This window comes from Telmatherina bonti (genome assembly GCF_933228915.1).
Source record: "Telmatherina bonti genome assembly, chromosome: 8".
Classification (NCBI taxonomy): domain Eukaryota; kingdom Metazoa; phylum Chordata; class Actinopteri; order Atheriniformes; family Telmatherinidae; genus Telmatherina; species Telmatherina bonti.
Genome location: NC_136626.1, coordinates 19134430 through 19152870, shown reverse-complemented (window position 1 = coordinate 19152870; position 18441 = coordinate 19134430). Strand labels below are relative to the sequence as shown.

General features: G+C 37.6%; 1 protein-coding gene across 3 annotated transcripts in view; it reads right to left on the bottom strand.

Annotated features, from left to right (window-relative positions):
- LOC306759247 (arf-GAP with coiled-coil, ANK repeat and PH domain-containing protein 2-like) overlaps positions 1-18441 on the bottom strand; it is a 48492-nt gene that overhangs the window by 22661 nt on the left and 7390 nt on the right. For all 3 annotated transcript variants that reach the window (XM_079244819.1, XM_079244817.1, XM_079244818.1), the window contains exons 2-8: positions 11881-11938; positions 8813-8932; positions 8565-8618; positions 5504-5562; positions 3879-4062; positions 1499-1543; positions 1321-1416 (exon numbers count right to left, since the gene is read on the bottom strand). In XM_079244819.1, the coding sequence (XP_079100945.1) occupies positions 1321-1416; positions 1499-1543; positions 3879-4062; positions 5504-5562; positions 8565-8618; positions 8813-8932; positions 11881-11938 (616 nt within the window). The remainder of the gene's footprint in view (positions 1-1320; positions 1417-1498; positions 1544-3878; positions 4063-5503; positions 5563-8564; positions 8619-8812; positions 8933-11880; positions 11939-18441) is intronic.

Sequence of the window (18441 nt, the reverse complement as noted above, 5' to 3'; positions counted from 1 at the left end):
TATATTATTAAAAAAAAAAACCTTTTTTCTAGTTTCTAGAAAAACATTTCTACAAGCTGCATACTATATCCCAATCTGCAGCTCTCTTCTTTTCTTCCTTGATCTTCCACGCACAACTGAGGATCATTGCCTGTTCCACTTCTTCAGCCTCGTGGTCAACAGTTTATACTCCACAACCTGGATCATCATGCTTCAGTTTCTTTGCAGAGTCTGTTCAGCTGACGATCAACCCTGTGAGTTTGCCTGTGGGAAAAGCCTTTTCCAGCCCTCTGACTGCTTTCTTCCTCATTCTTCCCGACTGGAACAGCAGTTCCACTGTGATAATAATCTAAAAGTCACATTCAGCAGTGTTTTGGCTCAGAGGGAAGGCTCTGTTTATCAGAGGATGCATGAGGATACACACACTGAAAATAAATTAACAACAAAAAAAAAAAGCCTTACACAAATAAACCAGAATCATCTGGAGGGAATGTACATGTAGAAACTAAATTGCAGCAATGCTTATGAGACGGATAACTTCTCACATGAGAGCGGTAAGGTGAAAATAAAAAAATAAAAAAACATTGAAACACGGGCATTTCAATGTCTTCAATACTTACAGCTGTCATCAAGTGATGATGAGAAAGCTCTACTGCTTTCCTGTTATGTAAGTGGACTCCCAGCAGCTCATATATATATCCAGAATAAAACTTCTGAATTTTTATTCAAGAGTTATCCCCTGAAACTATCTCTAACTTTAAAGTATTTTGTTCAGCTCATCGCATTATAATGTCCTTTCGTACGCCAGGGTTCACTCATGACTGCTCTGTTATGATAAAAATCCCAGTTATTCCGCTACTCCTCTGAAAATGGAATCACTTTTGTTTCTATTTATATTAAGTGTTAATTTTATCTTACAACAACAGTGCAAATGATGCCAATGACCATCTTGTCTGTATCTGGCGGCTGTAGCTCAGGAGGAAGAGCAGTTGTCCTTCAACTGGTAAGTTGGGGGATCGATTCCAGGCTTCCCCTGAAATGCCGAAGTGTCCTAGGGCAAGACACTTAACCCCAAACTGCCCCCCGATGTGCCTATCAGGGTATGAGTGTGTTGAGTGAGTGTGTGTGCGAATGGGTGAATGTGACAAGTAGTGTAAAGTGCTTTGAGTGGTCTGTATGACTAGAAAAGCGCTATAGAAGTACAAGTCCATTTACCATTTACCATCTTTATGAGCAGTATTAAAATAAGAATAGAAAAAGGAATGTAAGCAAGAAGCAAGAGTTCAACACCCTCTGGCAAACATGACTTGTGGTTTTGTGTGTTTTAAATGTAGCCTTTACCTGTCCTCCCAGCTGTTTCATTAGAGGCTGCAGTTCACTGAAGAGGTCATAACCTTGGTGGAAGAACGTCAGATGGGCGTACATGAAGGAAAGCATCTACAAAGAAAAAAACTGATCATTAGAGAAGCCTATAACCATTGCATGCAGGTTGTTTAATGCAACTAAAATGCAAACTTACAGATTTCAAGATTTCTGATCTTCTCTTGGACTGCAGGACATTTATCTGAAAATAACAACAATCCAAATCTGAACGTATGCAGAGAAATTGCAAAAAAACAAAAACATAATCAAACAAAGGTGACGAATATGAAACAAGTAATGTTGAAAATAGAGAAGAAAACATAATATACAACCCAATTTCTCCAGATAGTGCTTCATTAAATGAGCACCAGGGGGAGCCCAATATCCCATGTTTAGCCATGGATCCAGCTGAAGTAAATTTCATCTAGTATCCCCAACTGCCCCGCTGCATCCTATATTCTTATTTGTGTGTGTTTGTGTCAGGCAGTCCCTGCTTCTTGTCTAGTCAAATTACTGTGCTGACTGTCTAGCGTAAGGTTATTTTAGTTTAATTTTGCCGCAGAGGGACACAATATGGTGGATTTAAAACACAGATGCTGATAATTGCCAGCTTCATTTAGGATGAAGTGTGAAGATCTGTTTGGCTAAATGGAAAAAAGCAGGGCAACTTCTAGATTTCACTCACCCATGCTGTGCTTAGAAACTAACCTAACCTTGGTTCAGGGGTTTCTTGTTTGTGGTCATGAAAACAGGGTCACCATACATCAATGCACCAGAGAACAAAAGTTTCAATCTTTTTTTGTGGTCGGCAATAATGTCATAGCTGCAACTTGTAAGGCAGTGCTGACCACACTTGTATTTGTACAGAGATGTTAACTCCCATCCTGGGACGGAAGCGTATTTTCCTTCTTAAAACCACAGCAGCTGATGCATCAAAGCTTTTACAAGCCCCCTCCTTGATTACAGGCAGTGAGAAGCTGTGCCTTGAGTGGCACCCTTAAACGATAGCAACTTTGTCAACACAGTGCAAGGGTCAACAAAACAGCTGCGAGCAAAAGTTACGAGCAATTAGTCGGTAATTGGTTGTTAAGTTGTGGTGATTCAGTTTTTGCTAGAAGGAAATGATGCAGGTTTTGAGCACGTTTTAAAAAAAAAAAAAAAAAAAAAAAAAAAAAAAAAAAAAAGAAATTGGCACTTTATATACAGGTATCGCTTTAGAATTGTAAAGTGTTGTACACTGAAGGATTTAGTTAAGCACAGATCATTGAAAAAGCATTAAAAAGTTCTGCAAAAATGTATACAGTATATCACACCCTGTTCCTACTTGTTGAGCTCTGTGGACAATAAATTCTCCCTGATGTCCACAGCTTCTGCTTTTATATGTAGTCTATTTGAATTTCAGGAATTGCTTTCTTTAAGTGTGACAATATATTGGTCAGAGTGAAATCAGGTGATTATACCAACTGCTTTTACAGTTTATGGATTTCTCTTTTTACAGCAGCGACATCATGTTGTTCTTCATTTCACCAACAGTCATTCAAACAAACCATGAACACAGCCGTTTTATTATCCAACTCTACGTGGCACAGAATGGTAGAAGACATGTGCTGCATACTTAAAATATCATGAATACGAGTCTAGTTAACAACCTCTCTGGTATATTCTCTTCACTCTGTAATTAAGCAAAAATGCCACAAAAACAAAAGAGCAGAAGAAAATGCAGCTAAAATCTGTCTTGAATGAATGCAGCAAGCACAGCTGCAGCAGTTTGATGCATTTATTTTTAAAGTGCTGACAGCCAAAAGCAAGTGTGAAACTTTACAGGACACAAATTTATAGCAATTGATCTTAAAGATTACTTAAGATCATCTGCAAAAAAAAGGGAAAAAAAACTTAGTAACTCCTCCCTCAGGCCTAATTTTGGGTGATTATGAAGTGTGCAGTTAACTGACTTGCAATCAAACCTGCTTTTGGGGTTTTTATTCACCACCTTGATTTTAAGGAAAACTAACTAGAAAGGAGTGTGTTTATTTGGAAGAAGATTAAAAAAAAAGTAAGGCTACTTTAAAAGAAATCATGTAGTTAAAGGTCCGAGTGCATTAACATTGCTGTGGCAGATAAAAGTCAAATAAATAAAAAAGTCTAATAACAAAAGAAGAAAATGACAAATGAAAAAACCTACAGTGACCAGATACTTCTACTAATATCTAAATATCCTGTTGAGGGCAGAAATGTAACATTTTTTGGATAAATCCATTTAATTTCCCTGCTGCAGCAGCATACTAACCTGATTACATGTATTACATTTGTGTTAAGTTCATCCTATATCTGCCCAAATGTTATTTACACAACAGTGAGCTTTCCTTAGCTTCCGTTAAAAGCTGTGTCAGCAATCTTACTTGTATTGAAAGTGTCACTGAAAACTGCATCGCTTGTAAAACAGTTTTTCTATCATGTCATACAACAGGTAAAGTGGTCTCTCCCTGGAATCTGCCATCTATAAATGTACTCAGTTTAAATCCAGTGATTCATTGTACCTGTAAGACGTAGTCAAGGACGATGTGTCGGAAGCACTTGCGCGTGGCAGTGAGGATGTTGGTGGCCTCCTCCACCTCATGCTGCTTGTTGCGGGGAGCCTGAGCATTCTTGATTAGTGCTGCCTCCTTCTCTTCGCTCACTTTGTCAAATTGTTTCTTGGCTTCTTTGAACTTACGTAGGTCACTGTAAAAAAAACGAGAGGAAGAGATGCTTTCCTTTTTAACCTTTCCAGTGGTGAGAAAGTTTAGACATTATATCTATCAGCAAAATTCAGGACATTTTTTATTATTGTCAAAAAATAATTGTAATACAGATCAGCCGATGCAGGAATTTCGGAGGCTGATACCACTGCAGACATTTAGGGTGAAGGTAATCGACCTTATCAGAAGATAATCACATATTTACAAAATTATAGAAGGTCTGCTACATTCAAATCAGGAAAAGATGGAAATCATCACAAAAACTTTGACAACCTTACTTCACTCAGCAACTATGAGAGTGGAAACTGAGTCTTCTGGATGGCTCCACTGCATATTTACATTTTATCTGAATTTCACATCAATGCACATCAAGTGATTTACAAACTGATATGGATATGTCTGATAGATCAGTGTTGGCAGCCATATATAGAAAATGAATGCTTTATATACCAATTTGTTTAGTCACAGTCTCTACATTAATAATCCTATACTTATAACCTTAGATAAGATAATACACTCAATGTTTTGTGACTAACCATAAGAGTGTTTAAACTTTTTGTTTAAAAAATGCATCACTGAATTTCGCCCTCATACAGTATGCGAAAGGCATGCCGGCACTTAACATAAGAGGTGTCGATAAAGGTTAACAGATTTTCACAAACAATGGTGAGACAGTTATTTATGATATTTCCCTCATATTCAACACTCCTGTAAGGGTAAAGGTGAGGTATTAAAGGAAGCCAAGCTATCTTCAATGAGAACAAACCAGCATGGTTCAAGAAAAAGCAAAGGTCAGAGGTATGTGTATAAATCTTCGCACTCTGGAAATCCCTTAGTGCTAAAACAAACAACGGTCTGGTTCCAGTTAAAGTCCTAAGTGTGTCCCATATTTTTCTGTGGTGTTATTTGGCAATGTGAGACGATTTCACATCTGTTTGCTTCAGGGACACGACTGAGCAACAGTGAAGGAATATATTCCTCTTGATTAAAACTTTCTCTAACAAGAACAAATGTTGCTGATGTGGCTGTCAGCCCTCATGAGCAGGGGGCCAAAAAAGATAATCTTTTTGATGAAATAAACCAGAGCTTCAACAGCCTTCTGTAATTATGCAAACAGTCTGAATTTCTGAGATGAAGCTTGAAACATGAAGATGGGACATTTAATATTAAAGACATTTCTACAATTTTATGTCTTCTCATATTTCCAATTGTATGTGTTCACAATTTCCTTCGGGATAAATAAAGTATCTATCCATCTATCTATCTTTTAATTTATATTGACTATTTCAAATGTATTTTTTTCTAATATATTTCCATTCCATAACTATAACATGAACATACATTTTACAAGATATCTAAATTAGGGCGATCCTCAGGAGAATGAGCCACTCTGTTTTATCCATCTTTATCAAGTAAATACCCACTCTTTTACAAAAGTTTGCAGCTGTGTCTTGATTGATCTCTGGGCCTGGTCAAATAAAATCTGTGAAGAAAGAAGAAAAATGATTGCTCATTTCAAAAGGAACTTTTGTCCAGTCAAATAAACAAATTAGGCAATAAATGTTTCATTTAAAAAAAATGCTCACTAATACATAGTTGTTTCCTTGCCAGCCCATAACTGGTCAGTCAGCATTCAGCATCTCTGTTTTAGAGCATTTTTGTTAACATCTCAGGGTGCAATTAAGCAGCCAAATTTATACAAACAAGCTGACTCGGTAAACTCCCCTCATAAAGACATAAACACAAGAAATGACATCATTTGCTTATTTTTGCTTGTGAGTCATACTCTCATTAACCTGCAAGCTTCTATAAAAATAATCTTGCAAGCAAGCAGAAAAAAAGCTAAACAAGCCACAAGCTTGTTAAGTAGCGCTTCAATACCATTTCTCTGTGAGACGAGACAATATGGGCAGTGTGGCTAGAGGAGGGTACCACTGACAAACAGATTGAGCAGTGTTTGAGACATCATGTGCTTAAAGATCGCTGAGTGGCAAAAACCTATCAGACGGTCAGCTGATGTGGTCACAGTCTCCTGTGACTAGTAACAGTCGCATGAGGGCCCGCACTGTGGCTCATAGAGGTTTCTGGGGGACCACTCTGGGAGGTTAACGAGAGAACTTGGTGGGAAAAAGACTCCACTGTTGAGTCATTATGACCCTTTTGTCCCATATTAATTTTACTGGTTTAAAGACTTGCAATTTTGCATCTGAAACTTCTGTTTTCTTTGTATTAGTTTGAACTCCTTGCTTTAATTGCCAGTTAAACGGTTTAAATTTTGCTTTGGGTATTTAATGAACCTTAGATCGAAACTGTGTTTGAAATGTGCTATATAAATGAAGTAAAAGTTAGCTTGTCAGTAACATTTCCTGGATTAAATTGTTAACAAGAATTGCAACCTCTCATCCTTTACTTTTACCACTCTATCTGCACTGTCTTAAAGCCAGAGAGGTGTTGAGTCCATAACAAGTTACTGCTGCCATATTCATGTGAAACTCGTGCTTTATTACTAATAACACTGTTATGTCCTCATCAACACTAAAGGGGAGAGTTAAATTACACTTCCTCCTCATTTTTCTCTATTTTTTTTTAGCTTCTCCTTATTTCTCCTTAATAAGCTGGTTCCACATATAAACAACTCTGCTGTCGCCATAGTTACTCATCCTGGCAGATACAAGTACTAAAAAGTATCAGAATTACCAGCAGAAACGATCTTGTAGGTTTTGTGGATGTCTTGATGGATGTGGAATCTGTAACTATAGGGTTGAATAAATCCTAATAGTGGTAAATAATACACTTTACATCGATGTATCGATGAAAAGTGTGATCAAAGGTTGACATGGGCAAAATGAGGCTATCATTTTATGTAACCAAACATCCCTGCCTATTATAAAGTAGTCAAATAAAGTACGGCAATATTAAGCTAAGAACACAATACCAAATTACAAAAACAAAACAGAAGAGATTAAAATGAAATGTAATAATTTCTTACATTCATCATATTAGATAGTCATATAATGTTCCTACAAAACATCAAATGATTATTTGAAAAAGATAGATGGATGGTCAACACAAAACATAATTCTTCCAACCAGAAACCAAATTATGCCAATCTAAAATTGAGCCCTTTTTAATAAATTGCTTTCCATTACTTTTCAACATGCAAAGCTGCATCCAGTTACATCAATTACACTGGATTTTAAGGGGAAAACTGATGCCACTTTAATATTTTTTGTATTTGTTGTTTTAAACTAATGACTCAACTAAATTACTACTTAAATTTACTTTAACAAACTGTATAAAATATAAATCCCAAGGAAACAGAATTTTCTGTTCACTCATAAAGCATCAATTTTGAGAAAAATTGGCCCTGACTTTAAATGTCTATTTGAACAGCGTGTAATGCCAATGACAGTATAATGATGGCTAGAAACTCACTCTGAACATGATATGCATTTACCAGAGATAAGACCTGACAAGAGGGGTCAAAAGACGAACATTCGCTGCAGAGCATGAGCCTCTGGCTCATCCTGTGCCTCTTCCCTGCATTTAAGTTAGTTTTAATGAGAAGACAAACACAAGAAAATAGTGCCTCCATTTTTAAATGTCAGTTTAATGCCCTCCAGAGAATGACAAGTAAGGAGTCTTACAAGGAGACTCTGAGAAAGCAGTCACATCATCAAATCTGTGCAACTGGGATGCTTGGGGAGTTTGATAACATTGGAAAGAATATCATCTTTATTACAGAAGATTTTGTGGTTGAAAGTTGAGCACATTATATACCACCCAACACAATGTCCAAAGCCAACAGAACAGTAGTATTAGCCCGAAGCCTGAGAAATATTTTTTTATCTGAACTGTATGAAAGATGACCACCACATTCTAAAATATTTAACCATGACCACGTTTAGACCAGTGATGATGAATCTATTCCAACAGATAAATTCCAAAGCTGTACATCATGGGACAGAGAGATTAGATTTTAAGAGGCAGGACATTCTTACTACTATAAAAGTTCATATTTATTTTATAGTGGAGGAAGTCATTTGGTTTCTTTTTTTTTCCACCCAAAAATAAACACCAAAGCTTTTTTATCATTTAAATTATAGTTAGGAGAAAAGAAAATAGAAATTTTTGCAACAGACCCAAAAAGCTTTCCTTAAACCACTTCTTTTTCTTCTTTTTTTTGTTGTCCGCACATATTTTTCTCAGCAACACAAAGTGGTTCATACTTCCCTTATATTAAGCTAGGAAAATTTTATACAGTTTCCACTTCTCTTTCTCAAGTTTTCGTTTATAGATGCATTTTCTTTGTCTCAATGTCTGCTGCTGTGTTTCCCAGCTGTAAATATAAATTTTGACAGCTAAAGAGCTGTTTTAGAGTATCAGCCCATCTGGATTCTGTTATGTCCAAGCTATCTAAATGGGGAAAAAAAATCATTAAAAGAATGACTATGCATCTGGTTTCAGATGGCAGTGACAGCATACCGTGTGATAGTTGATCATCTCCTGCAGGCTCTCTGCAAACTTTGTGAGACTGGACTGTGAAGACAGAAAAAAGGCAGTTGTGTAGGCTAATGTGTGATAAGATTTTTAAGACTTTCAATTGTTCTACTTTACTTTCTATGTTTATTTATGTCACTAACATTCAAACCTTGTTCAAGTTTTACAGTATGCTGAAACAACTCAGTTGTACTTTAAGTGGTGTGGATCAAGCTGGATTATTTCTTGTTTACCTCAATGACCTCATCTTTGGTGGACTGCTGGGCGAGCTCCCGGATCCCATTGACAAACTGCTTGTTGGCTGCATTGTAGGCTTTACCAGCATCAATCATCCCAATGCATAACTTCACCAACTTGTGAAAAAAAGAGAAAAAAGTCAAATGTTAGGAAGCACAGGGCCATAAATAGACAATAAAAGAGCAGAAACAAAATCTGGAAGTGATTATTTTCAGGGCATTTTCTCTTATTTAAAATAATCCCTAGCTAAAAACAGCTTACATTTGGGGTAACTTTTAAATGAAAATGAAGCCGTTATGGCCTGGGATAATGTCTGTTTAAGTTTACATTTTAAGCCTGAAGCAACTTAAACGTTAACCAACATTTTCCAGAAAAATAATCACTTTCAACTTTTAAAAGATCCTAATAAGCATTGGAGTAAAGTCAGTCATTTCCAATTAGAGCTGAAGGTTTATTATTTTACATGGTTTTATTTCATGACGGTAGTTTCAATGGCAGAAAATACAAAGAATAATAATTTTAAAAAATTATGTTATAATATAAACAAAAATATTTATTAAACCTAATTGAACCCTCAGCCTGTAGGGGTTAAAAAACTGCAAAAAACCCACTCTTAGTTTTTACTCAATGCCTTGCATAATTAACAGATAATTTTCCTTCTGACACATGACAAGCAAAGATAATTCCAGGTTATGTAATCTCCCAGAAAATCTGGCAGCTCTTCAACTATCCACTCCCACATAGATTACACAGAGGCTGAAACTGGATCTGCAGCACAAGATCCTAAAACAAAAACCTCAACTAAAAAAGCTAATTCTTCCCAGCTGCCTTCATTGATCAATAGTTACATGAAATAGATAATATCACTGTCTTTTTCTATGTTCTGCCATATGAGGCTACATTTATAGTTTATTGTTCAACACAACATAAAGATATTTTTATGTTTTGTTTATGATTCACTTGTTCAAGTCACAATACAAAAGACATAATCAATAATGATGAAGGACAATTTAATTACAAAGAAACTTAAGCATATGTAAACATTTAATCAGCAGTAAGACAAAACTACTGTTACACTGTCTCAGCCAATTAGCCAATTGTATTACACAATACACTTTGAATACAGGCATTTAAAAAGTCAGCTTTATTTTTCACACTTTTAGAAGGAGTGGTTACGTTTTCATTCAACATTTATATCTGTGTACAGGCCAGGCAAATAGCAAGTTCCGCAAAACACAAACACACCAAAAAAAAAAGCTGAACATTGGTCTCCTTAGGCACGACTCCACCCAAGAAATGGGTGACATATACACTATCACAGCCACACTAAGCACGCAAGCACACCCACTCTCTGGCAGATCCTTCCTCTCCACTGCAAGAGGGGAAATGTGGCCGGGGCTGAGTCACAGAGGTGGGGTGAGGAGGAGGGTGGGACTCGAAGACTGCAAGTTCAGGAACAATGAAGTTAGTTCTTCCAAGCTCAAGGTCTTGCTCTAAGCTTGTGAACATACAACTCTGCAGGGATCAGTTGGGAGGAGGGGCTTTTATCCAGCGAGACTCAACTTAATTTGATTTGGTATTTCTATGCTTTAGTTAAGTTGAAAATAGAGTGAGGTTAACAGTAAAGTATCTCACTGGAAATAAGGCTATAATTTAAACACTACAAGACAGAACTCCAAAAGGCAGGACTTTATTGGCATTAAAGAATGAACACGTGAAGTTAGCAGAAAAGCTAAAGAGGAAGCCAAAAACACTCTTGGGAGAAGTGCTGACACCCTGCTAAGTACATGGACACGATGAAATGTGACAGCAAAAAGAACAAAAGCTGTGAGTTCTTGTATGCTGCAAAGTGTTTAAAAATAACATTTTTCTGATCTTAATATGGACAATAGTTCCTTAACTTCAACTTTTATACCAGTAATTAGGATTGTTGTGAATACTTTATTGATACTTTAAACAATTGATCAGTCTAATTTATATTCTTTCAACACTGCTGCTAATAAATCGATATCAGTACTCCTTTTGGCAGTTTTAAGAAAAAAATTGCCTGATATGTTGTGTCCCCAGCAAAAGACAGAGATCCAATGACATAATGCTGTCAAAGAGGGTCACTATCAATTAATCAACTCTTTCGTCAAAATGTAACAATTATTGATGATTATTCTGCCAACATCAAATATCAACTGCAAAGAAATGATTATGAATTAATTATGAAACCCCAACCAGCATATCCAGTAATATACTGGAGCTGCTTGGACATGCCTGTAAATTTAAATATATCTGTAAATTGGTATGTTGTATTAGTCAAATCAATATCACACTTAAAATGCATGCAGATATGTCAGTCTGACCAAAATCAAAGCTGTGAAATAGGACGACCACACAACACAATATATTTTGTCAAATAACTTCTTAACAATTAGCTCAGAGAGTGAAATAGGTCCAGTGGCACCATGAATGCCCATTTTAATCCTTGTCAAATGAGTAAAGTTTAAGTGTTTATTAATACAGCCAGTTTCAGTTTTTTCATACAGTCCATATAGTTATGGTGTCCGACATGCTTCAGTCAATGACTCAATTAGCCTCCACTACAAATATGCTGGAAATAGGACAGTGGTCCTTTAGAATAGCCAGGTCAAAGTCAGTAGCTTAACTCATCTGTGCATAAACATAATGATAATTAATCACCCTTAATATTGGCTCATAATCTCTGTTTATCATTATATGCATAAGCAGATATGGTTAGCATAGCCACTCCTAGCAACCTATCATTAAACTATGAATAAAACTTGATGTATAAACAAAGTTTTTCTTTATGTACATGATGGCTTTGTCAAATAATAACACTGTAATTCAGGTGTTTCTTTATGTATGTTGACAGCATAGACACACAGAGTGGCTATATACAAGTCTTTGTCAAGCTGCAGTCTGCAATGGAATACACTGCAAATGAGGACAGGGACAAGCCTGCATCTTTCCACTTTCAAAATATCCTTTGTAGCTGCCAGTTCACACAGTGGAGCAAATGAACAATTAAGCAATGTTTTTCATGGGTGGTACTCACTTTGTCCAGCTTGGATTCCAACTCGCACACATCCCCCTCCACTTCCTCTATGGTGGCTCTATAGAGAGAGAAAACAAAAAGGTTTGAAATCAAGCACCTCAGAAAACTACTGTTGGAGGACACTTGTAGCAAACGGACACAGGCATACACAGACACATAAACCACCGCAGGCAGTCGGGAGCAACATTTTGGGTCATGCCGCAAGTCTAGAATCGGGCCTGGCATCTTGCCCTTAAAAATGTGACAGGGCACAGATTGGCTCTCCACAGGATCAACAAGCTTCAGAATACCACGGTGGAAAGATGACACTCATATGATTCATCTCTGCACAGGATCTGTGAATCAATCTCTGCTTGTATTTATGTTCAACTACACACTTTAACACACTTCTGTTGCCTCACTTCACTGTCAGAAAGGTTGGTAAGCAGCTCATTTAATTTTTGTAAAAACAAACAAAAAAAAGATAAATTACATTACTGTATTTAATATATTACCAAAAATAAAGAGGAAGTTGCCTTTATTGCTACATGTAGTCTCATATGATGCATAGATTTCTTTATTCAAAGCCATTTCAGATTCATCTCCATAAAAGCATCTGAACCAGGGATTTTAGCTGAGGTGCACTCAAATCACCATGGCAGCAGGAGCAGCTTGGATTCAACACCCTTGTAAGGAATGGTCTCTGGACAAGAATTTAATACAGTGGAATAAGCCCATTAAGTCTTAGCTAGTGTTGCACTGGGAAGCCATGGACTGTATATAAGAGATGGCCATAGCCTCCGTGACGTCACCCATAGGTTTCTGAAGAGCTGAATTGAAGCTCGGTGGGTGGTTCCTACCATCGCCATCTTAGCAGAGGCATGCCCAGAAAATACAAATATGGGCAAAGAGGTGGAGCTGAGAGGGTGGCTGTGAGCGGTTGTTCTACGTTCTTCTTACTTGAAGCTGGAGATCGGTACCTGTCAATCAAAAAGACACTCCCCTAGGGCTGGGCAATTAATCGGATTTTAATCTCAATTACAATCTGGGTTTTCAACAATCATAAAAATAAAACAGTGCAATTATTTTTCTGTTTGCAGTTTCCTCTCATTCTGTCTTCAGTTGCTAATTGAGCGTCACTGGCATTGCAGCGCTGTGCTATAAACTCCTCCCACAGCCGCTTTGGTTTTATTCAGCCACTATTGCCAACCTGGTGACTTTCTCGCTAAATCTGGCGACTTTTTTGTTAAAAGCGACTAGATTAAACGACAAATCTAGCAACTTTTACTGGAGTTATTGGAGACTTTTTTGGTGTTTTGGCAACTGACTTAAAGGCACATTTTGCTCTGCAGTTACTGTAACGAACGAGCAGCAGGAGCCCCTCCCGTCCTAAAGCACTCCCAGGCGGCTAGTCTCAGTCGGCACCGGCTGCGAGTGAATGTAGAATAACTGCAGTAGGTTGTGGATGTTCTCTACAACATAGGTTATACCATTGTCAGTGAGAACTGGCAGCATTATTTTTGTATACATAGTTAGGTGAGTTAAATCACTGTAATATCCTTCCGTTACGGGGCGTTACCATAGCAACGCGTTAATCAGCTGGTTCAAATCAGCTGTCTTTTAACAGGTGAATGAGAACAACGCGCTGTAGTCTGACAGTGGTTGTTTGGCATGAAACGTACATCAAGGCCAACATGAAATAGTTCCGAAAATAAGCGGTAAAAGTGGATTAAACAACCCAAAACCGTGCGTTAGACGCTTATAATGCGCAACAAGTAGTTGAGAACACCACGATGCGCAGTGTTGTTTGAAAATACTAGATAATTGTGTTAAATAATCGAGATCTTAATTTCAGTCAAAATAATCGTGATAATAATTTTTGTCATAATCAAGCAGCCCTACACTCCCCTAAATATGCCGAACTTCAAAATTAAATCACTTTTAAATGGGGGAGTTAGAAAAAAAATTCACTCCCCCCACAGTTGTCATGAAGGTAAACCTGACCTATTAACCAAAAATTGATGTTTGAACCAGGCTGTAAACATGTTTATGTCTGCCGTGAAGTTGGCCCTTTTAACATTGAAGTCTATGGGGATTTGCTCTGTTTTGGAGCCAGCCCCTAGCGGATGAAGGGGGAACTGCAGTTTTATGCACTTCCGCATAGGCTTCACTTTTAACCGCCGGAGGTTGCCGCTTGGCTGAAACATATGCCAGCTGCCATTGTGCAAGAGATAAGATACACCACTGACATGTAAATTGTCCATCACAGGGTCATTATAGTGACAAACATAACATTTATGCAGGTTCAAATTTTCTCTTGCAGGGTCAATTTACAATTCCTAATTAATGCAACACATATGGTTTGAACGTGCAAACCCCAAAATGACAGGTTTCTGCTGAGTTTCAAACCATAAAGCATGTTGCTGTGAGGTGACAATGCTGATCAACATCATGTGGTCAAGCGGTATGAGCCAGAATACAAACTATAATTCAGCACTGAGAGTGGGAGAATTTCATGTCTTACTTAGGAGCAAAGCGACTGATGCAACAGTCAACTTCATACAAAAACTGGCAGATCTTAGCTATTTTTGCTGATGAATTAAATGGGATGGTTCAAAAGTACATTTTCCTTTGTCAGAAAAGGTACTTTAAACAAGTGGTTGCAGTTTTTCTTATGTCTTTTACATACATGCACCTTATAATTTTTTCATTACATTAAGCACAGCACAGTCCTGAGTTGCAGCAGTGGGTCCATTTGAAATTATTGCAGCTGTTGGAACAATCCGAGTCTTTTAAGATGCAACTCAAGATTTTACTTTCTAATTTTAAAACAATTTCAACTCGGACCCACTGCCATTCAGTGCAACATCACGCTCCTTGTTTTTTCATAAACAAGAGTGGCTATTAAACAACTTATGAGAATCTTATGAGAAAACTGTGTTTTATGTGGTTTTGCAGCTTCTTAAGTCAATAACTGCAATAAAAAGGGAAGACTGTGTCCTCAGGTGAAGCAAACTTAATTTCTCTTTTCATAACTGCTGTTGTGTTACTGCAGTTAAACCCTCATAAATATAACACTATTTTCCCCCATTAAGCATAACCTGTGAATCTAGATCTTTTCACATATTAGCTGTGTGTCTTATTGTCAAAGAATGATTACTCCACAACACTTTTAATTAGAGTAGCAAGTTTGACAATGAAGCCCCCCCCCTGCACTTTTGCATGATGCCAATGTGCAACAAAGGTGCATCTACAAAGTAGAAACAGCCTTCAGAGGACCTAAAGAGATATACCTCACTTTCAGAACTAGGTTTTTACACAGACATTTCTATATGAAGTATAAGAATTATTCATCCAAAACTGACAATACATGAATGCTATTAACATGTGTGATTAAGTTATTTATCTTGTGTTTAAAAATAACTTCATGTTCTCTCTGAGCTTTGCAGCTACTCTGGTATACAATATCACACTGAGAAGACCCCCCCCCAAAAAAGGAAGAGATACCAGATTATGCTTTGTTTTGTATGTGTGGTTCTTAATTAAACAGGCCCAGTCTAAGAAAGAAGAGCATATTGCTTCTCTCTATGGGATATTGATAGCAATCCAAACAAAGCAGAATGAAGTAAGGACTTTAGTAAACCAGGAGGGCAAGAACAGGGTCAAAAGCAATAAAGAGCTCATCTCTTTCACACAGACATTACCCAGGTCAAAGCTTAAGAACTTGTTTCAAGCCCCTTTTGGCTTTTGCTCGTTGCAAAAGGCAAAATGAACTTCTGAGATGAGTCATCCTGAATCAGGACCGACTGCTGCTGGATTTGATCCCTTTTCCCCTCACATGTTTTCTGTATGAAATATATGAAGTTATTATGAAGTTATATAATATCTCTTCAATCCCAACTCTCTAAATTTATAGGCACTTGACATCTGTACTAAGGGGTAAGCAGCAGAATGCAATCCATATAGCACCAATACAACAAACATAAATCAATTGAAAAGCAAAAGGTCGTGGAAAAGGTTGGGTGCACTGAACAAACTCCACCCTGAAATAACGGTACAGAAAAATTACCCTTAGAAAATTTAACTTATTCTTTTCAAATCTTGAAACTTGAGCCTGAATGAAAGTGCTGAGAAGAGGATAAGAAAAGGAGGGGCTCTGGCAATATGATCATTTGGGCCATTGCCTCTCAGATCTAACCTTGGACTGTGTCCAGTCTGATGCTGGATAATGAGCAAAAGAAGAAAGCAGAAGAGAACAAACGACACAGGCGTTCAGCTCCTAAATACACACGCAAAGATTTTTTTTAAACTCAGGAAATAGTGTGATGAAGCAAGTATTGATGGTAAAGAGACGGAACTTCCGAGAAACATGAGCAGTCGTCAGTTTTGCAACTTCAGCTGACATCCCCACTATTGATCAGCACCGTTGGCTTGGACTAAATTAAATTGTTGGCTTTAGCAGACTGAAAAGAAAAAAATGAAGTCTGAAAATGCAGGGAAACTTGTGTAAGTTAACAGATCATGAATCATCTGGAATTTGATAGCTATGGTGGCTTTGCTTGGCCTCCACTTTGGACAAATGTACAAAGAGCAACTAGACAAGTCCTCATAACATGTTGTAGTTTAAGATAACTGTGATCAAAGGTTTGCTGGAATGCTGAAATTTTTGCTCTATTTTGTCTAATTTATTCTACTTCTTTCATGTTTTTTTGTTATATTTTATGTAAAACGATTGATATTCACATGAAGTATGAATTAGCAATGGCTGTATCTATCTACATGGTTATGTATCATGTATAATACATAGTTTAGCTGCTTACTTTACATCTTCATTCTTGAGTGAACAAAGTTTGTCAATCATCTTAGTTTATTACTCTGCTGATAATTTTTTTTCTTCTGTTTAGACTACCTCATTCATACAATAAAGAACATGTAAAAAGAAGGACAAGCTCTTTATCTTGAGTTTTGAAAACATTAAAAGGAGTATAAATTAGGGGTGCACAATTAATCGGATTTTGGACGTGATCACGATTTTGGTGGCCACAATTAAACAAACCTGAACATTCAAAACGCAGCTTTGCTGCATGCGTCTCTGATTACTCAGGTTCTCTACCAGTAGTCTGCCAACCACCAGGGGGCGAACACGTGGTTAAGGCTTCATTAAGCTGCCTGAATACCAAGCAAGCAGCAACCTCCGGCGGTTAAAAGTGAAGTCTATGCGGAAATGCATAAAACTGCAGTTCCCCCTTCATCCACTGGGGGCTGGCTCCAAAACAGAGCAAATAGACTCCCATGTTAAAAAGGCCAAATTCACGGCAGAAATAAACATGTTTACAGCCTGGTTCAAAAATCCATTTTCGGTTTATAGGTCAGGTTTACCTTTATGACAACTGTGGGGGGAGTGAATTGTTTTCTAATTCGCACGTTTAAAAGTAATTTAATCTCAAAGTTCGGCATTTTTAGGGGCATATCCTTTTACTTGACCGGCTTCAAGTCAGAAGAACGTAGAACCGGCTTTTAGCCGGTTAACAACGTGACTTAGCTTTAGCCCGCTTACCTCCGTTAGCTGGTTAGTTCCCGTTATCTCGGGGTTAGCTCGGTTAGCTCTTAGCTACAGAAAGCTCAGAGTTCGCTCGATGTCAATCATCCGCCATGACACTCACGGCTCCCCTCTCAGCTCCACCTCTTTGGCCATATTTGTATTTTCCGGGTGAGATGGCGCTGCCAAGATGGCGATGGTAGGAACCACCCACAGAGCTTCAATTTAGCTCTTCAGAAATCTATGGGTGACGTCACAGAGTCTCCGTCCATCTCTTTATACAAAGTCTATGATACCAAGTGTGAACACCTTTTACCAGCAGCCAGTTAAGTATCGTCGGATTGGTTGGCTATTTGAGGTTCGCATTTTTCCTGTTGCAGGTAAAATGGATTGCTTTGATTAAACAGCTGATCGAGGTGGTAAAAATACAAACATTATATATATATATATATATATATATATATATATATATATATATATATATATATATACATATACAATGTAAGAATCTAAAGAATGTGTTAAGCTCCTCTAAATTCACCCCCTTTAAAGACAAGTGTCAGAGTTAAGATAAATGTCGTGCAAATAAGCAAATACATAAAATGTTGAAGACGTGAACACGTTTTTCTACATCAAAATCATCCACTTTCTTAACATAATATAATGTTGTCAAAACACCAGGTTATGGCATCAAGCAGCTTAACCTTGTAATAGCCTGCATGTGGATAACAGAAAGGAGATAAGAAGAGTGAGGAGGATGATGCAGGTGCAGTGCTCTTACTGTAAAATCATTTTGGGGCAAACATCTGATATCTAAATCCATTCAGTGAAGAAACAAGAAGCAGCAGTGACTGCAACCAAAGCAGGGGAGCAAACAAACCGAAGTGGAGTAGATGTAATCTGGAGACCATCTTATCACAAAGAAGACAAAACAACTTTTAGGACAGGGGCATCCAGCTCCGGTCCTCAAGGGCCACAATCCTGCAGGTTTTCAATGTATCCATGCTCCAACACACCTGACTCAAAAGATTCAGTCATTGTGC